At 49.0% G+C, this 20,771-nt stretch overlaps 1 protein-coding gene across 2 annotated transcripts; it reads right to left on the bottom strand.

Annotated features, from left to right (window-relative positions):
- Positions 1-998: 998 nt before the first annotated feature.
- CCDC130 (coiled-coil domain containing 130) lies at positions 999-16,434 on the bottom strand. 2 transcript variants are annotated; one of them, XM_036240657.1, is made up of 10 exons: positions 16,365-16,434; positions 13,489-13,532; positions 11,686-11,739; positions 10,579-10,661; positions 8,954-9,009; positions 7,521-7,581; positions 6,518-6,660; positions 6,252-6,424; positions 1,816-1,954; positions 999-1,672 (listed from the first exon to the last, which is right to left on the bottom strand). In XM_036240657.1, exons 2-10 carry the CDS (start codon positions 13,489-13,491, stop codon positions 1,194-1,196), a joined length of 1,191 nt encoding a protein of 396 aa, XP_036096550.1. In that variant the 5' UTR covers positions 13,492-13,532; positions 16,365-16,434; the 3' UTR covers positions 999-1,193. The 2 variants fall into 2 exon arrangements, with proteins under 2 accessions (XP_036096550.1, XP_036096551.1); XM_036240658.1 differs by having other exon boundaries at positions 16,355-16,367.
- Positions 16,435-20,771: the final 4,337 nt, after the last annotated feature.

The raw sequence follows: 20,771 nt of genomic DNA, 5'->3' as shown, positions 1-20,771 counted from the left end.
ACGCACGCGGGGCGGGGCCTCCCACGGAAGGAGGCGCTTGCGCACACTAACCCCGCGGGTTCCCGGGACTCGCCCTGCACTTCGCCGATCCCAACCCGTCACTCCTGGCCAAGATCAGTTAGCCGCCCCTTCGGAACTACATTAAGTGTCATCATTTACGGGGAACCTTCTAGATACCAGGCCCTAGTTAGCGTTCGGCTGATCAGTTAGGGGGTCATAGCATGACCTCCAAACCCCAGGTGGGCACCCTTAAATCAAAGCGCGTGCTGCCTCAGGTAGAGAAAGGCCCTAACTGGAGATTCCAGGAACTGAGGGGCTCTTACTGTTGCCCTGAAACTTGAGTACCAAGGTGGGGAGCAGGGTTGGTGGGCTGCGCTTCTGCGACCACCATGTTCTGATTACAAATTCAGCTGGCATCTCAGCTCCAAGACGGTCTGTTTTATTCATCGCTCTATCACTGGTGGCTAGGACAGTGCCCTCACACACTCCTAGTGCTCCATCAATATTTGCAAAATTATCTTCCCTTTGCAAGGTTTAGGGAGAGGTGACAAGGCTATGAGTCCCTGGTGCATGTGAGACTGTTTTGAGCTATTTTCTGCTCAGTTTTACCCGTTTCCTTAAAAAAGCAGCAACACTCTGGGGCCTTTATAGTAACCCTTCTAAGGTGTCCCCATGGGCTGGGGACAATGAACAGCTCACACCTGCATGAGCACCCCGTGTGGCCCCCAGCCCTGGTCCCCTTCCCATCCTTCCCACTCAGCCCGTGTCATCTCCTTTGGGAAGTATGTCCTGATTGCAGACCAACCTGAGCCATGGCCCTGAAACCCTCATCATCCTGGGTGAGGACCATGGCTGTGGTCACAGTTGTAGTCCCAACATCATTTGTAATGAGAGGACTGCCCAGCTTAGTTGGATGGTGGAGTAGGGGAGAGGGACAGCCCCTGGGCCCATCTAGTAACCTGAGGCAGGGGCAAAGAAGCAGGGCTTTAATGTGGGGTGGGGGTTGGGTCCTACAAGGCACACACATCCTCTCCAGGACCAAATAAATAATTCCCTCACTGTGGGAAGGCGAGGTCTGGGGAGGGGGTGATGTTTGAGCTCTAGGAGGGTTGGTGGTCCAGTGAGGCTGCAGTCCATGAGGGACCTCCTGGGTATGCCTCAACTTCCTGAGGGGGTCCAGTGTCCAGAATCAGTCACTCACTCTCTGAGTCTGAGTAGTCAGCCACAAGGGAGGAACTGAGGGTACAGGGGTGTGGCATGTCCTGGGGGTCGGCTACCTCCTGGGAGGTACCTGATGAGGACCGGGGCCTCTCCTGACAGCTCCCATCCTGTCCCTGAGGTCCCCTTGTCTTGGGGGTCTTGGCTGTCTCCTGAGAGCAGTCTTGAGGATATGTGGGCCAGTCCTGGGTGGTGCACTCTGACACCTGTGGCTCCTCAGACTTGGGGGTCTCAGTAACATGCTGCGGACTCTCTAAGATCTCCCGGGACTGCCTTCGCACAATACCCAGGTCCCCCACAGTGATGGGGGAGCCAGCGGGTGCAGATTTGCGGTTCTGGGCCAACTTCTTCAAGACACTGCCAGCTTTGCTGCTGCTGCTGGGTCCAGAGGCCGAGGAGAACCAGGAGCGGCCGATGATCTCTGTCCGCTTGAGTTTCTGCTTATCCTCGTATGCTGTGGGAGGTGGGGGGGGGGGGGGAGAAGAGAGGGAAAGAGGTCCAGAGCCACCCTCTGCCCAAGTCTGCCATGGCCCTCTCACAGCTGAGACCTCCCATCTCTCCCCATCCCAACCCCTATGCCCTTTGGCCCCCACGCACAGTCCAGGGTATGGAACTTGAGCAAGGCGGCCAGCCTGCGGTCGTCCTCTGTCTCAGGCACCAGTGGGATGGCCAGGTTTGCCTTAGCCTGCAGTGCCTGGTCCCTCTCCTCCTCCTCCTGCAGGGCTTTTTTCTTTTCCTGTTGGGGGAAGTGATGTGGGTGTTAAAGCCCTATCTCTACCATGGCCATTTACTCGAGGCATGGCTCCACATCTGCAGGTCTGTTTCCTCCTCTCAAAGCTCGCAGAAGAAAAAAGCCTCACCATATGGTCAGGGCACAAAAGTCACTTAACAAATGGGAGGCACAGTTGTCATTAATACATCATACCGTTAAGTTCTTCACTCATTCATTCCACAAATATTTACAGCATGCCCATCTTGTCTCAGGCCTTTTCTAGACACTGGGAACACAGCAGAGAGCAGACAAAAACCCTTGCCCTTGTGGAACTGACATTCTAGTATGTGAGAGAGACAACAGTGGTAGGGAGAAGAAGAATACTGGGAAGGGGGTAGGGAGTGGACAGGGGATTAAAATTTAAATGTGATTAAGATTGAAGAAGAGGGTCAGCACCCTGGCCGGTTTGGCTCAGCAGTTGGAGCGTTGGCCTGCGGTCCAGAAAGACCTGAGTTCGGTTCCCACTGAGGGCGCATGCCTGGTTTGTCCTGGTTTGTCCCCGGCTCTAGTTGGGTCGTGCGGGTGGCGGCCACTCGATGTGTCCCTTTCATGTCGATGTTTCTCTCTCTCTTCCTCTCTCTCTTTCCCACTCTATCTGAACAAAAAGAGGAAGAATGTCCTCGGGTGAGGATAAAAAAAAAAAGAAGAGGGTCAGGGATTTTCTCCCCAAGAAGATCACATCTGAGAAAAGACATCTGAGTGAGGTAGCCATGTGGGTATCTGGTGGAAGTGTGTTCTAAGGTAAAGAGAACAGCCTGTGCAAAGGCCCTGAGGCAGAAATATGCTAGGAGGGGCTGAGGAAGAGTGAGGAGACCAGCATGGCTGGAGCAGAGTGAGCAAGGGGAAGGTGGAGAAGAGAGTGGGTAGGGGAAGGGGCAGATCATTCAGACCTGGTGGGCCATGGGAAAGACTATAGCTTCTACTTAAGTGGGAGCCACAGAGGGTTCTGAACACAGGAAGGATGTGACAGACTCAGGTGTTTATAGGTGTCCCCTGGTGGCAGTGGGGGGAAAACAGATTGTTGGGGGTGGGAGCCTGGAGACCAGGGCAGAGGGACTGTGCTAGTCCAGGTAGGAGATGACTAGCACTGGGTGCTAGTAACTGGGTAGATATAATTTTAAAAAAAATTTTGTTCTTTATTGATCTTTAGAGAGAGAGGAAGTGAGAAAGAGATAGAAAAATTGATGAGAGAACATCGATTGGCTGCCTCCTGCATGCCCCACACTGGGAATTTGGCCCATAACCTGGGCATGTGCCCTGACCGGGAATTGAACCGGCAACCTCTTGGTGCATGGGTTGATGCTCAACCACTAACCACACCAGCCGGGCACTAAATATAATTTGAAGGTACAGGCTGACAGAATTGCTAAGTGGAGATTGACGGGGGGAGTCAAAGCCAACTCTAGGCTTTGGGAACTCAGTGCCTAGAAAGACAAGTGCCTTCTTTTTCTTTTTTTTTTTTTTCTTTTTTTTATCCTCACCCGAGGACATTTTTCCATTTTTTGTTCAGGTAGAGTAGGAGGGGGAGAGAGGAACAGAGAGAGAGAGAGAAACATCGACGTGAAGGGACACCTCGAGTGGCTGCCACTCACACGACTGACCAGAGCCGGGGACAAACTGCAACCGAGGTACATGCCCTTAGCGGGAACCGAACCCGGGTCTCCCCGGACCGCAGGCCGACGCTCTAACCGCTGAGCCAAACCGGCCAGGGCTTTTCTTTTCTTTTTATCCTCACCTGAGGACATTTTTTTTTTTCCATTTTTTGTTCAGGTAGAGTGGGAGGGAGAGAGAGGAACAGAGAGAGAGAGAGAAACATCAATGTGAAAGAAACACATCGAGTGGCTGCCACCCGCACAACCGACCAGGGCCGGGGACAAACTGCAACCGAGGTACGCGCCCTTAGCGGGAACTGAACCCGGGTCTCTCAGGACCGCAGCGGACGCTCTAACCGCTGAGCCAAACCGGCCAGGGCACCTTCTTTTTCTTTATCTTCACCCAAGGATATGTTTTTATTGATTTTAGAGAGATAAGGGAAGGGGGAAGATGGAGACATGAGAAAGAAACACTGATTGGCTGCCTCCTGTATGTGTCCCAACTGGGGATTGAACCTGCAATATATGTATATATCCTGACCAGGAACTGAATCCCCAACATTTTTGTGTACAGGATGATGCTGTAACTAACTGAGCCACTTGGTCAGGGCAGACAGATGCCTTCTTTATTGAGGAGGGATGTTGGTGGGGCAGGTTAGAGACTGAGGTAGGCTCATTTGAGAGTCCTCAGACCCCTACCACATATAGAAGCCCAGAAAGAAGGAAATACATAGCTCAGGGTCAGGCCTGGCTGAAGGGATACACTTTCTTTCTTTTTTTTTTTTTATCATCCTCACCCGAGGACATTTTTCCATTCTTTGTTCAGATAGAGTGGGATGGAGAGAGAGGAACAGAGAGAGACACATCAATGTGAAAGGGACACATCGAGTGGTCGCCACCCGCACAACCAACCAGGGCCGGGGAAAAACTGCAACCGAGGTACGCGCCCTTAGCGGGAACCGAACCCGGGTCTCTCCGGACCGCAGGCCAATGCTCTAACCACTGAGCCAAACCGGCCAGGGCGGGATACACTTTCAGTTACAAATAATTAGTAAGAAAACTCGTGCCCTGGCCGGGTAGTTCAGTTGGTTAGAGCATCCTCCTAATCACCAAGGTTGTGGGTTCAATCCCCAATCAGGGCACATACAAGACTCAACCAATAGATGAATAAATAAGTGGAACAACAAATTGATGTTTCTCTCTCTCCCTTCCTCTCTAAAATCAAACAAACAAAAATCCCTAGTAATTTCACTTATAATAATGACCACAGAATGATCAGAAAAAGAACAGGAAAAGATGAGAGCTGTAGGATGGTAAGGGAACTTGTGGCCTGTGAGGTCACCCCGAACACTCCTGCTTGGGCTCTATTTGCAGCATCCAGGGGTGCAGTCTACCCCCAGAGTGAGAGAAGAGGAAAAAGGTTCTCATAGTGCCCTGCCAGACACTGGGAGGGTAAAAATCCATTTGTATTACTCATCTGAACCCTGACTCCCTGTGACATAGCTCCAAATATTTTTGGCACAACTTCAGTTGCCATTGTGGTTACTGACAGCAAAACCCCCAGGATGTCCTTCAGCAGTTGTAACTGTGCCCTTAGTGACTCTATGAAGGTGCAGATGTCTTACACATTTACACACTGAAATACACATTATATATATGTATATATAGTTGTTATTAATCCTCACTAGAGGATATTTTTTCCACTGATTTTTAGAGAGTGGAAAGGAGGCAGGGAGGGAGAGGGTGAAGGAGAGACAGAGAGAAACATCTATGTGAGAGAGACACATTGGTTGGTTGCCTCCCGCACATGCCCTGACCTGGGCTGGGGATCAAACTGCAATGCAGGTACGTGCCCTTGACTGGGAATTGAACCTGTGACCTTTCAGTGTGCAGGCCGATGCTCTAACCACTTACCACACCAGCCAGGGCCATTATTATACATGATTTACACCCCCTTTTTTTATTCCTCACCTGGAGATATTTTGCTATTCTTAACAGACAGAGTGGGAGAGAGGGAGAGATAGAGACAGAAACATCGACGTGATAGAGCCACATCAACTGGTTGCCTCCCACACAACCCGACCAGGGCCGGGGACAAACTGCAACCGAGGTACATTCCCTTGACTGGATTCCACAACTCATTGGTCTGCGGGCCGACACTCTTAACTGCTAGGCCAAACTGGCCAGGGCATAACTTTCCCTTTTTTCTATGACAGTCAGCAAATGGAAGGGATGCTTTTGGAAATTATTTGACAATCTATGGATTTCATTTTGGGACAGCTGAGTGGGCCTATGAAATGTGTGTTAGGAGTTGACCAGTAGGTCAGTACCCAGTTGGACCTCTGCCTGACTCACAACAGGGTTAAGCTTTACCCATTCCCCAGCCTGAGGCTCATTTTCCCTTTGAGATCTGTTGAAAGTGAAGCCTGGTCCCCCCAGGGGAAGGTGTTACATGCTTAATAACAGCTGCTGGGCTGGGTGCCTCCCAGGGGTGCTGTGAAGTCCCAACTATGCAGATGGAGAAACTTAGGCTCACTTGATGAAATGGCATGCCTACAGCTAGAATGGGGTAGGGCTAGGGCTAGAGCTGGGTCTTAACTTTCCATGTTGGCAATGTCAGGTGCCCACCACCTGCCTGTGGTTCCAGTCCTAAGCTGGAGTCCACTCACCCGGAACCTTTTCCGCAGCATGCTGTTGAGGGCAAAGTCGTCCTTCCAGGCGCTCTGTGCCTCCTGGATGTGGCTCAGGGTGGGGAGGGCCTTCTTGAGTGTGCTTCGGTCGGCCTCACCATGCTCCAGGCGGAACATGGCATCTGTCTCCAGCTTCTGCTTCTTTTCATGCTCTGCAAGGGTGGGAGTGTGGCTGGGCCTCTAGGACCTGGCTTAGGCTTGGGGTGAGGGTCAGGGCTGGCTTTGGGACCGCCTGCGATGCTCACCTGTTGTTAGCACCTGCTCATTGTCTGCCATGTCCCAGCGCTCTTCCTTGCGCTGTGCGCCACTCACGATCACATAGTCACAATTGGCAGGGTCTGTCTGCATCTCAATGTAGTTGATGCAGAGGTGGCATTTCATTCGGAATCTGGGTGGTGGGCAGGAATCAGGACACTGCAGCCACCCAGGCTACCATGTTACCCTTATCTGCATCCTTCCACCTGTGCACATCATTCAACCAGTATTCACTGAGCACCTACTACGTGCCAGGCTCCATACCTGGGGGTACAGCCATGGGTGAGACAGACATGGTCCCATTACTCCAGATCTAACTTTCTGTCTGGAGTTTGTTCATTCAATCATTTGTTTGTTCATTCATTTACTCAACAAACTCTCCCTAGCTAAGCTGCTCTGTGGCGGGCTTGGCACCATCTGCCAGGGACATAGCAGTGAAACAAACTGACCTACCCCTAGAGGGATGAACATTCCACAAGGGACCACATTGCCCACAAAGGCACAAGCAACCACAGTGTCAGGTAGTGATCACCACTTTAGAAAAGGCCTCCCTGAGAGGTGGTGTTGGAGTAGAAACCCGATGTGAGGGAAGGAGCCTTGCAGATGTCTGGGGAAGATTGAGTGTTCCTGGCAGAGGGCACAGAGGTAGGAGCCTCTCTGGCGTAAGAGAGAGGGACAGTGAGGAGGCCCTGTGGCTGGTGCAGAGTGAACAAGGGGGAGAGTGGGAGCAGGTGAGGGCAGGGAGGGGATAGAGCAGTGTTTGGGGTCTTGTGGGCCATGGGGAGGACTTTTATTCTGAGGAAGGTGGGAGCCATGGAGGATTCTAGGCAGAGGGATGTGCTAATTAACAAAACAGGATGGCTTTCAGGACAGAACCACAGGGAACAGCCATCAGGAAGAGGGTACAAGCTCCCCTTCCACGCAGACTCCTTTACAGCTCATTCGCCCCAAGGCCACCCATGTGTCCTGAGACACTTGCCAGGCTGCCTTTACCTGTAGATCGGGGTCGTGTAGTAATTGCCAACCTTCTTCTTTTCTGCATTGTAACGAACGCCTGGAAGGAGAGGGAGAGAGTGGAGGCTCAGACTCAGGCTACCCCAGTGCCTTTTCTCTGTGTGGGGCACAAGTAGGCTGGTATTCTGGTCCCCTGCAGGGGAGGTACTTCAGGAGGGCACTGAAATTCAAGTCAGGAAAGTCACATTCAGGCTGTGTGACAGGTGCTCAAGCCACAGAGGAGGGTAGGCAGGAGCCAGAGGGCCTGGGTTCAAATCCTGATTCCACCACCTATTAGCTCTGTGGGCTCAGGGCAGCAGCCTCACCCCTCTGAGCCTCAGTTCCCCCATCTACTCAATGGGGATGACTACAATGCTTACTGTATAGGGCTATGTGAAAATTGCAGGAGCTAATTATACACATGACTGCTTAGAGTAGGGCTTGGCTCAGCAAGTTTTCAAGGGTTGGATTTATGATTTTTCTAGAGAATTTTCAGGCTTTTTGTTATTTTTCTGTTTAGATTATATATATTCTTGACTTGCTATGACCTTGCTTATCAGTGAAAATAAGCTTAAATTAGAAAAACAGAGCTTGGGCTGGCGAGTGGTGTGGCCTGGCTGGGTTTTCCTCTCCTGGGTGGCTGCTCCATTCATGGCCCTGAGGGTGTGTGGTATCAGGCCAAGCCCCATTTTTTGGTCCCTTAGGGCCTAGTGGCCTTTAGGGCTTATTCCCCAGGCTGGGTCTCATCAAGTAGACATGATAGGGGCTCACTTGTCCTCCTCAGCAGTGGGGTGGCTTGGCACTTTTACAGCCTCTGTGAGGAGGCCTGGATCCTCTCACTGAGAGTCACCAGCTCCTGTTTACAGAACGAGCTGTCCCCCTAGTCCAGGTGCTGTGTGAGGAGCTAAGGGAGGCATCCTGAGGATCCCAGAGGAGGAAACAAAATCAGAAGAGTTGAGTCACCTGACCGAGGTCTCACCACTGCTGAGTACAGCCTTGGACCCATGCCTGTCTGTCTGTCCATCTGTGTACCTGTGGCAGAGGTCCAAATGCTAATGGTAACAGTAAAGATGGTGATAGCAGCAGACTGAACTTATGAGCCCTTGCATGTGCCATGTGCTGTGTGCTAAGTACTTTATATACCACACAGGTGGGCACTCAAACCATCTAAATTTTACAGATGGGTAAACTGAGGCACACAGAGGCTCAGTTACTTGCCTAGGGTCACCTAACTAGGAGGCAAACCCAAAGTCTGGCTTCCTCACCATTCTGCAATGTGGTATCCACAGACTGCAAGTCACTTGGGTGCCATCTCCTCCTAGACTCCTGACTGGGGAGCCCCTGGTGGAGATGACACTGGTGGTTAATGGGCTTCAATGTCTGTAGGACTGAATGGGTGGGGTGGGTGGGAGCAAGGGTGGGCAGAAACTCACCCATGCCAATGTGGTTTTTGCAGCCATCACACCAGATGTTATATGGCATCTCGAACCTACATAAACAGAAAACAGCTTATTTGCTCTTGTCCACTGGGCTCTCCCTTAGTCTCTACACCCGCAACTCTGGCCACAGCCACACTGCAAAGGACACGCACACAGCAGGGGATAAAGAATGGTCAGTGAGCCTGGTTGGTGTGGCTCAGTGGTTGAGTGTCGACCTACGCACCAGGAGGTCGCTGATTCGGTTCCTGGTCAGGGCACATGCCCAAGTTGTGGGCCCAATCCCCATTGGGGGGCATGAAGGAGGCAGCCAATTGATGTTCTTGCTCATTGATGTTTCCATCTCTCCCTCTCCTGTCCTCTCTCTCTAAAATCGACAAAGGAAAAAAAAATTTTAAATAAAACCATAAGTAATGAATAATGAGATCAATTAAGGACACTACAGAGGAGGTGAGGACTCAGATACCAGAGTATATGGGGGTGGCATGTGCAGGCCCGAGGCAGGAGAGCTTGGCTGGTTCTGGGGTATGAACACAGGGAGTTTTGATGAGACCTTCAGGCCTGTGTCTCCTAAGGTAACTGTTGGGACTCAAGTCTTGACTCCTTTCCACAGGTGTTCCCACCTCTGAATATTCTGTTACTGGATCCTCTGCTCAGGCCCAGAGTAGACATAAGACTGAGATCAGAGTTCACGAGGCAGAGAAGGAAGGAGTGAAGGGTTTGCCTTTCTGGGGACATATACCTGGCTTCTGCTTCCTGCTCCAGAGGGCTGGCCAGAAACAAGAGAGTACCGAGGGAAGGGCCATCGTTCTGGCTCGACCGCAGTAACAGCTCTGGTTCTTTTGTAAAAATATTTTAATTGATTTTTAGAGAGGGAGGAAGGGAGAGGGAGAGAGAGAAACATTGATGCAAGAGCAAAGCATGGATTGGCTGCCTCCTGGCTGACCCCTACCTGGGATTAAGCCCGCAACCTGGACATGTGCTCTGACAAGGAATTGAACCAGCAACCCTTTGGTGCACAGGACACCCAACCAACTGAGCCACACTAGCTAGGGTGGCTCCGATTCTTTATCCTCCCCATATCTGTGCCCTCTGCAATGAGACTGCAGCAGTTCCTGTCAGGAGGTGAACTGTATTGCCCGACCTCCTACATCATGACTCGTTTTGAAAAATTAATGGCACAGGAGTGATGGTGTGCCAGTTCTGGGTGTTGGCCTCAAGAGGCCTTGCACACCTCTGCTCATTCTCTTTTGGAACCTGTGGCTGTTACATAAAGAAGCCCAAGCTAGCTGGCTGAAGGATGAGACATGTGGAGCATAGCCCACAACTGTGCTGGCCAGGGCCATGCTGGACCTTGCCAACCAACTCCCAAACATGTGCAAGAGCCTGGCCCAGGCCAGCCAAGCCCAGTCCAGGCCAACAGAGGCATTCCACTGAGCTGCAGACTTTTGTGCAATAATATGTACTTACTGTTTTATGTGGCAACAGCTGACTGATATAGTGACACTCTGCTTAACAGAATTAAGACCCTGCAGCACTAGAAACACTGGAGACACTGGAGTGCTGAATTCTCCTTGAGATTGAGGCAGGTGACACAAGAGACAGGGGTCCTCAGACCTTACCTGATGATGAGGATGCCTTGGGACAGCTTTCGAGCCCGCTCCCGGAGTGGGTGGCTCTTGTGGTATCGGTTGAGAGAGCCATGCTGTGCAGCAAGGAGGAGAGAGCACGTTAGCACTGCTGAGCTAAGAAAACTCATGCTCTCTTTGCATAGGCTGAGAAGGCCTCTTTCTTATGATCTACCAGGGGTATTAATAGCAAAATGGAAGGCAGAGTCCTGGGTGAAGCCAGTTGGGTTGGTCTCTGGAATACATCAGTTTGAATCTTTCCTCTCCCGTAAGAGCTAAAAGAGCCGCGTGACCCTTTTGCTGTAATTACCTCCAGGTGTTGTGGGGAGAATTAGGTGAGATGAAAATACTGGCAAACCTTTACTGGATACTTTATGTACACTGTCTCATTTTAATCCCTCAACAATTCTGTGAGGACAGGTTGTTTTATTTCCTTTTTGACATGGGAAAACTGTGGCATAGAGAGGCTGAGTCAAGGACCTGGGACCATGCAGCCAGATCACACTGATTCATTTGGCAGGCCTTACTGAGTGTCTATAATATGGTGACACAGCCATGAACAAGATGGAATGTCTCTGCCATGGTGTAGTGAATGTTCTAAAGGGGGAGAAGGACAATACCTAAGTAAATCGACAATGCATCAGGGAGTTAACAGGGCAATGAAGAGAAATAAAGCACTAGGTAATGAGATAGAGAACAAGACAGTGGTCAGGGATGCCCTCTGTAAGGAGAGACCTAAAGGAAGGGAATAAACCTTGTGGTCAAAAGGAGGAAGAGATTCCAGGCAGAGAGTACGAGGAGACCAGAGGAGCTGGAGCTGGGAGAGCGAGAAAATCTGACCCAGAGCCAGAGGGCCTGACCTCATCCTGAGCTCTGCTGGAAATACACCAAGCTAAGCACAGAGTACAAGGTCATTAATGAGAGCCACGTTTACCATTGAATGAAGAATACCCTGCGACTCGTGTCGTAAGTGCAAGATCTCACTGTCACTCATGCTTTTTTGGCTGTGGCTCTGATTCAGGAGGGGATGAGGTACTTACTGGCCCCTGCCCTATGGGGTCTCTGCTATCATGGACATGGGGAAGGAAGCTTGCCCCTTACCTTTTCAGGGTTGAAATCTGGAGGGTAGTACTTGTTTACACCTTTCCTTTCACCCTGGAAAGAAGAAGAGATACATGACTCAGAGAAGGTCCTGAAGGAGACCTAGTGGGGCAGCCTCGAGAGGTGGGACCTGGATGAGGGAGACTGAGGACGGCCCTGGGCTCCATGTCTGATTGAGGACTGGTTAACTGGGAGAAAACCCCACTGCTGTTGCCATGGAAAATTCCACGAGGGTTCAACTCTCCTATAGCAATGGCTTTCAGTATTTTGGGGGTGGGGTGAGGGAGGCATGACTTACACATTTAACACTGCAACTGAGCAGATCCACTTGTAATACAGCTAAGGCACAGGTTTCATGAAAGAACCCTTACCCTGGCTCGGGAGTCTCTTTTCAAACGCTGGCAGCCATTTGCTGAGTTGACCGAAATGACCCAACAAAGCAGTGGGTCTCAAACTTGGCTGTACGTTACAACCACCTGAGGAGTTTCTAAAATACTACTAACTGGGATCCACCCCCAGAAAACTCCTGACATGAGGACCTACTCTAGGGAGTGGCACCTGAACACTAGGCTTTTAAAAAGCAACCTGGAGCCCAGCCAGTGTGGCTCAGTGGTTGAGCGTCGACCCATGCACCAGGAGGTTGCCAATTCAATTCCCGGTCAGGGCACGTGCCCAGGCTGTGGGCCCAATCCCCAGTGGGGGCCATGTGGGAGGCGGCCAATCGATGTTTTCTCTCATTGATGTCTGTATCTTTCTCCCTCTCCCTTCCTCTCTCTAAAATCAATAAAAAAAATTATATATAAATAAAGCAACCTGGAAAACGTGTTTAAACAAATCCTTGTACGTGCTTGTTCAAAGCAGCATTATTCACAACAGCCCAAAGGTGGAAACAACCCAAATGCCCATCAATGGATAAATGGATAAACAAATGTGGTCCATCCACATAATGGAATATTATTTAGCCACAAAAAGAAATAAAGCACTGATACATGCTACAATAAGGATGAACCTTGAAGACATTATGTTAAGAGAAAGAGGCCAGACATAAAGGCCACATGGTATACAATCCCATATACATAAAATGTCTTGAATAGACAAATCCATAGAGACATGAAGCAGATTAGTGGCTGACAGGGGCTGGAGGGGGGCGAAAGGGGAGTGACTGCAAAAAGGGAAGGGGTTTCCTTTTGAATGATGGAAATGTTTTGGAACTAGATAGAGATGATGGTTGCACATTATGAATGTGCAAAATGCCACAGGACAATACACTTTAAAATGGATAATTTTGGCCCTGGCCGGTTTGGCTCAGCGATTAGAGCGTCGGCCTGCGGTCCTGAGAGACCCGGGTTCGGTTCCCGCTAAGGGCACGTACCTCAGTTGCAGTTTGTCCCCGGCCCTGGTCGGTTGTGCGGGTGGCAGCCACTCGATGTGTCCCTTTCACATCGATGTTTCTCTCTCTCTGTTCCTCTCTCTCCCCCCAACTCTACCTGAACAAAAAAATGGAAAAATGTCCTCGAGTGAGGATAAAAAAAAAAAAAAAAAAGTAAAATGGGTAATTTTGTTATATGAATTTCACCTCATTAAAGAAAAACAAAAAACAAAAAGCGCAAAAAGCTTCCTGGGTGATTTTAGTGTACAGCAAAGTTTCAGAACTACTGCACCAAAAGATCATGAATCCAGAGTTTGAAAATACCATCTTAGAGCTCAGGGACAGGGAAGGGGCTTTAGGGGAAGAAGGGGCTACTTTGGGGGTCCAATGAAGACTAGAAAAGAACCCCAAAGAGCACAAGCCAGTCTACTTACCATCTTGGGAACTGCCTACTGGTCCTCACCCTCACGAGACCAATCTGAAAAGACAACACGACACTGACACTGACTGTGCTGTGTTGACCATCTGCCCAGTCCCACCTTCCTGGGGAGCCTGGCAGAGGGTCCATGGCTTCCCTGAAAAGATACTATAGACTGGGCATAGTGGGGACTCAGAAATGCCTCCCTGCAGGTGTAGGAGGTGTCCAAAGACAGGTGTTTGTTGGTTTAGAAAGAGAGCGTCCTGTCTACTCTCCATCCAAAATATATTCACAGTTAACCCCTCTCACCCGTACATGGCCCCCATCATTGCTACCCTGGACTAGTGTAGTCATCTCTCTCTGCCCTCAACTCCCATAGGGACCAGGAGGATCTCTTAAAAAAAAAAACTGAAATATCACTCTCCTGCTTAAGCCTCTCCAGTGATTCCCCTTGCTTTGAGAATCATGTCAAACCCCTCCCTGTGGTCTGTGGGGGACCCTGCCTGCCTCTTACCTATCTTCCTCACGTTCACTCTGTTCTAGTCACTCTGGCTTTCTGGTTGCCTTCAGAGGCTAAGCAGGGGCAGGCCAATTGCCTTGAATGTTCTTCCCAGAGCTGTCTGTTCTTTGTCACAGGTCTCAGCTCAAACATCACTTTTGTGAGGCCTTATCAGAGTCAATTCTCCCGTGGAATTCCTATCACATCACCCTGTGTCTGTTTATTTGTCTACAGTTTGTCTCCTCAGCAAGGTCTCACCTTGACAGTGCCTGGCCTCTAACAAATTGTGATGTAAGGACCTGGCCCAGTGGCTCCGTTGTTTGGAGTGTCATCCTGTACACTAAAAGTTTGCAGGTTTGATTCCTGGTCAGGGCATATACCTAGGTTGTGGGTTTGATCCCCTATCAGGTCGTGTACAGGAGGCAACTGATCAGTGTTTCTCTCTCACATCGATGTTTCTCTGTCTTTAAAATGAATAAACGTATTCTTGGGTGAGGATAAAAAAAAAATTAAAAAAAAAAAGCTGAGGCTGGTGGGTGTGGCTCAGTGGTTGAGCATTGACCCATGCACCAAGAGGTTGTTGGTTCGGTTCCCAATCAGGGCACATGCCCAGGTTGTGGGCTGATCCCTAGTGGGGGGGTGTGCAGGAGGCAGGCAATCGATGTTCTCTCTCATCAATGTTTCAATTTCCCTCTCCCTCTAAAATCAATAAAGAAAAAAAAAATTAAGAAAAAAAAGCTGATATTAAAAAAAAAATTCTGATGGAAGAACCACTGGTAACTGATTGAGGTTCCATAAGAATCGGTATAGGTGACACAGGTATCAAATGCAGGGGCTCCTAAAACTAGGGGTGAGACATCCCCTGCACAGTGCATGTTTGAAGGAGGGACTTTTAGGTCTAGAATGGGGATTGGCAAATTTCTGTTAAGGAACATATAGTGAATACTGATGGCTTTCCGGACCAGACTGTCTCGGTCCCAACAACTCAACTCTGGCTATCATAGCTGGAAAGCAGCTGTGGACAATATGTAAATGAAAGGGTGTGTCTGCACTCCAATAAAACTTTATTTAGGGACTCTGAAATCTGCATTTCCTATAATTATCACCTATCACAAAATATTATTCTCCTTTTGAGTTTCCCCCAATCACTTAAGAATACCACTCTTAGTTGGCAGGTTGTACAGAATTAGGCTGGTTTGGGCCTGTGGGTATAGTCTACCAGCTCCCTGTGCTAGTCAGGAAGCCTGGTCTAATTGTTTCTGCTAATTTAGCTGTGTGTCAGGCGCTGCACTGAATCTGACCTTATTGCCTCATTTACTCTGTATCATGTTATATTATCTCCAATTGACATGGGGGTTAAGTAATTTGCCCAGGGTCAGAGCTGATGGGGAAGCAGAAGTGGGGTGCAAAGCCTTGGATGTAACTGTTCTGCCATTGTCCTGAACCTCTCTCCATCTTGGGTCCTCCATCTGTAAAGTGTGCCCCTGGACCGGATTTTCCTAAGGTCCCTTCCAACCTAAAAATGCTTTTGTGCTCATCCAGGCTTTGGGGTCAAAGGTTCCTGGGCTTGAATCTCAGCTTTACTCCTCACTCACTGGGTGACCTTGGCCAGTGTTTAAGCATCCGGAACTTGTATTTCCTCATCTGTAAAGAGTGGATGAGGGCGACAGGACCGACTTTCTGGGGTTGTTGTGGATGAAATAACACATTGGGCAATGCTTGAACAAAGCACTCCATTTACAGGAGTTGGGGGGGGGGGGTCTTAACATGGTTTTACCACCCCAGTGAATGGTACAGCTGAGGCTATAGGCTGGGTATACAGATATCTCTAATCATGGGCTGCATTTGCCCAGGACATACTGCCTAGACTCGGATACTGACTGCTGCTTGCTTGCAGCCTGACTTTGGGCAAGTTGCGTACTCTTTGGGCCTCAGTTTCTGCATCTATAAAATGGGGTTTACAAAAGTATCAACCTGGTAAGGTTGCAGTTAAGACTCAGTGAGTTAAATAAACTTCTCAGAACAGCCCCCTGACGCCGAATTAAACGTTAGTAGTTTTGATTATAGCTCCTATCTACCGTTTTACAAGAGAAAATCTTCGACCCAGCGCGGTAGGGCCTTACTAGTTCCATGTCCCCAGATGTAGTAAACAAAGGGGCCCTTCAGGCATAAAATAGGCCAGAGATGAGTCTGGGGTCGCGGCCGTAGCCGGGGATTTGGGTCGGGGGTCGCGACTAAGACCTGGGTCGGCTCCGGCCACCGGACCCGCGACAGCTGAGCCCCGGGGCCCACGGCGTACTCCTGCCCATTGGGCGGCTCCGAGCTTGGGTGTGGTAGCAGCTTGACCCCCGGCACCACTGGACCTGCACGCCCCTCCGCTTACCCGGACTTACCTGCCCTCCTCCTGACGTCACGCCACGCCTGTGCGCGGAAGTGAGGGCTGGACGCGCAAGGGGCGTAGCGTCCTCTCACGTGACGGGGACGTCTGCGTGAGGCGGGGCGAGGCGGGGCGAGGAGGCAGCGCAGCGCTGATTGGTTGAGTGCTGAACTTGCCTCGCACGCTTAGCCCCTGTGGTGGACCAATCCGGGCCGGCCTCCTGCCGCGTCACGATGCCCGTCCTCTCAGAATCGCAGTCTCACCGGTGGAACTTGAGAGCGAGGGGCCACAGTCTAGCTCGTGGGGGCCAAACCTAAACAGCCTGCAGTTTTTAAACGGCTAACGAGCTAAGGACTGTTTTTCTATTTGTAAATGATTGGGGAGAAAAATCAAAAGAATAACATTTTATAACGTGAAATAATATGAAGTTTAAATTTTAGTGTCTATAAATAACATTTTTTTTCTTTTTAATTTTATTTTTGTTACAGATATTTCTCCTTTTTTACCCCATTGACACCCTTCTCTCCATTCCCCCCGCCCGGTGCCCGGCTTTGTTGTCCATGTCCATTGGTTATGCGTACATGCATATAAGTTCTGTGGTTTATCTCTTCGCTTTCCCCCCCTCTTCTGAGGGTTGTCAGTCTGTACCCTACTTCCATGTTTCTGGGTCTACCCTATTCCTCAGACTGTTATGTTCATTATATTCCACAAATAAGTGAGATCATGTGGTATTTGTCTTTTTCTGCTTGGCTTCACTTAGGATAATATTTTCTAGGTCCCTCCATGTCGTCTCAAATAATAAGAGATCTTTCTTTCTTACAGCAGCATAGTACTCCATATAAATAACATTTTATTATAATACAGCTAAGTCAATTTATTTCTTGTCTATGGTCACTTTTCCACTACAGTGGTAGATTTGAATGTTTGCAACAGAGTGTATGGCCTACAGAGCCTAAAAAATGTACTATTTGGCTTTTTTTTTTTTTTTACAGAAGTGGGCTCAGTTCCTGCCCTAGAACCTTCAAACCAGCCTGGCTGTGCCTTCTTCACAGGGGAGTCGCTTTTGAATGTACTTTTATGCCCTGTAGGGCCTAACAGAGTCTATCTGTTCATTTGTTCATTGAACACCTGTTTATTAAGTTCATGCTATATGCCAAGCCATAGGGATTGAGAGTAAAGGACACACCCTTTTCTTACTGATGCAGACATATTAGCTGGCAGTTTATCAAGGGCAGCATGAGAAATGATGACAATACTACTACTATGTTATTTGGTGCCAGGCTCTGTTCTAAAGGTCTTGCATGTCTGTTCTCATGTAATTATGATGCTGCATACTGAGTGCTCACTACTCATCAAGCATCATTCATTCACTGGTGCTCACTACTCACATGTATTATCTCAGGGAACAATGCTCCTATTAGATGGATAGGCTAGCATTCTCATTCTACAGATAAGACAAGTTCAGAGAAGTTAAGTAATTGGCCCAAGGTCACACAGCTAATGAGGGGTGGAGAATTTGACTTTCTTAATTTCTGAGGATTGTATGCATTAAATATGAGGGCTATGGGCACCTAGAATGATCTTGAACTAGGGTGGGGGGTTTGGGATTGGGCAAGAGTGAGGGTCAATGAAATCCCTGTGAGGGGTGCCTCCTGAGCTGGATGAGGAGGAGCAAGGCAGAGGAAGATGGCACAGGGTAGAGGCACAATCACAGATCCCGAGGAATGAGATAGAGCTGCATTCAGCCCCAGTAATCTTTCTTGCAACAGCTGAATTTTGCTTGAGTACTTGTTTTTCACCTCAACAAATAAATACTGTAGTGACTAAAAAACTACCTGTGAGTGATTTTGGGGGGAGGGGAGGTGTAGGAATCCTTGATTTTCAATGGATGTGTAGAGCCTCACTTTTCTTACTCACATACAGGGCAGGTGATGGCGCTGTAATATCAGCCTGAGGTATGAAGACCATTCTATAATGATGCCAAATGCAGGCCAGTTGCTATGGGGCCAAGGGAACTAACTGGCTTAGGGAGAGGAGGGCAGTTAGCCAGCCTGGGCAGGGTGGCAGGAAGGGACCTGGATTTCTAGCTCTGGGGACCCTGAACCTCGCCTCTGTTTGCTCATCTGTAAAGTGGGATGTTTAGGCTCTGCCCATGGGAATAAATGCAATAAATACCTACACATGTAGTTGTAAGACATTTTGAATAAAAAAAGAAAGGTGTGGACTGGAAAAGGCATTCCAAGATCAGGTGCAGCTTTTGGGGACAAGAGAATGATGGAAGATTAGGCAGGTTTTACATAAAGCTGAAAACCACTTCCTTGCTATTGGCATCCACTGCCCTATTCCTGCCTGCAAGGGCCACAGAGGGCTGACCCATGTTTCACATGCCAGCCCTTCAGCTCCTGCCTACCTCTGAGAGCCTCTGGTTTAAGCCTAACTCTAGCTTCATCCCTCCAATTATCAGCCAGAGCTCAGAAGCAGGTGCAACAGGTTAGACATTTTACATTTGATCTGTGGCTGTGATCAAAACTGTGTTGATTGCTACCTCTCCCTTTGTGTGAGAACATCCATCCTCCAAGAGGGCACCACAGCAGTTGTTGTACTTAGCCAGCTCATCCTCTGCCACAGCTGATTGGGTCAGGGGTGTAGATTTTACCCAAGCTGGGTCATTCGAGTTTCCTCCTGGGAAGTTAGGATTGGCATCCAGATAGGTACGAGAATCTGCCTGTGGCTTGATCTGAGAACATGGAATTTTGGACTTAGTGGGATGCCACTGAGAGAGAGAGAGAGAGAGAGAGAGAGAGAGAGAGAGAGAGAGAGAGAGAGGTGTGTAGAGGCCTTTCAGTTGTTAGGTCCCTATAATATATTCTCCTTCGACTAAGCTAATTTGAACAAGCTTCTCTTCCTAGCAACCAAAATAACCTTGACTATGAGAGTGGTCCTGTATATGGTTATGGGAATTGGTTAAGTCAACAGTTATGTTGGAGCAAAGAACGAAGAGGTGGGTATTATTTCAAGGCAACCCAAACTTTTCTTTCTCTTTTTTTTATAGTTTTTTTTTTTTTTTATCCTCACCCGAGGATATATTTTCATTTTTTTGTTCAGATAGAGCAGGAGGGAGAGAGAGGAAGAGAGAGATAGAAACATGGATGTGAAAGGGACACATCGAGTGGCTGCCACCCACACGACCCAACCAGGGTCGGGGACAAACTGCAATGGAGGCACATGTCCTTAGCCGGAACCAAACCCGGGTCTCTCTGGACCTCAGGCCGACACTCTAACCGCTGAGCCAAACTGGCCAGGACTCTTTATCTTTTTTGAGAAAGGAAAGGGCAAGGACCGTGAGATATTAGGAAAGAAATCCAACTGCTGCCCAGCCTTGTGGCTCAGTGGTTGAGCATCAGCCCATACACCAAGAGGTTGCTGGTTCAGTTCCTGGTCAGGGCACATACTCAGGTTGTGAGCTTGATCCCCAGCAAGGGGGTTGTGCAGAAACAGCCAATCAATGTTGGTGTTTCTCTCTCATGGATGTTTCTATCTCTCTCTTCCTCTCCCGTCCTCTCTCTAAAGTCAATAAAAACATATTTTTGGGGAAAAAAAAAAGAAAGAAATCCAACTGCTAATTTCTTTTTCCTACTAGAGGAGAGAATTTCTATAGTAGACAGATTCTGTGGTGCCCCAGATCCCTGCCTCCTGGTGTCCCAGTGTAATCCTCTCCCCTGAATGTGGGCCCAGTGACTCTATTCTAACTAGTAAAGTATGGTCAGGTAATGGGATATATGTGATTACATGTACATAAATACATAAGATTATAGTGTCCATCTTGCTAGGGGACTCTCTTCCTTGCTGGGTTTTATGAAGCCAGCTGCCATGTTGTGAAAAAGAAGGGAGGGCAGCCCATGGCCAACAGCCAGTGAGGAACTGAGGCCCTCAATCTGACAGCCTGCAATGAAGGGAAATTCTACTAATACCACATAAGCTTGGAAGCAGACCCTTCCCCAGTTAAGCCTCAGGTGAGACACAGCCCTGACCCACACCTTGATCAGAGCCTTGAAGAGGACCTAGTTAAACTGCAGCCAGACTCCTGGCCCACAGAAACTGTGAGATATATGTATTGTTTTAAGCTGCCAAGTTTGCCATAATTGCTGATGCAACAGTAAATAACTAGTACAGTTTCTTTCTCAGGCTATAAATCAAAAAATAATGAAAGAAATCTGCTTGATGTGTCTTCTAATCAACCACAGGCAAATCAGAAGACTCAATTACGGACCTATATATTCGCCTCTGTAAGATCCCATTGTGATCAGGATAGTACTTGGATTTCGCGTATATGCAATACATTATAGAAAACCTTTGTGGTGCAAGCCTGAAGGCAGAGAAGACAGGTCCAGGGCCAGGGCACAAGGGCAATTCTCCTGGTCCT

Source organism: Molossus molossus, unplaced genomic scaffold (assembly GCF_014108415.1).
Source record: "Molossus molossus isolate mMolMol1 unplaced genomic scaffold, mMolMol1.p scaffold_m16_p_4, whole genome shotgun sequence".
Lineage (NCBI taxonomy): Eukaryota > Metazoa > Chordata > Mammalia > Chiroptera > Molossidae > Molossus > Molossus molossus.
This window is presented reverse-complemented; position numbering and strand designations above follow the sequence as displayed.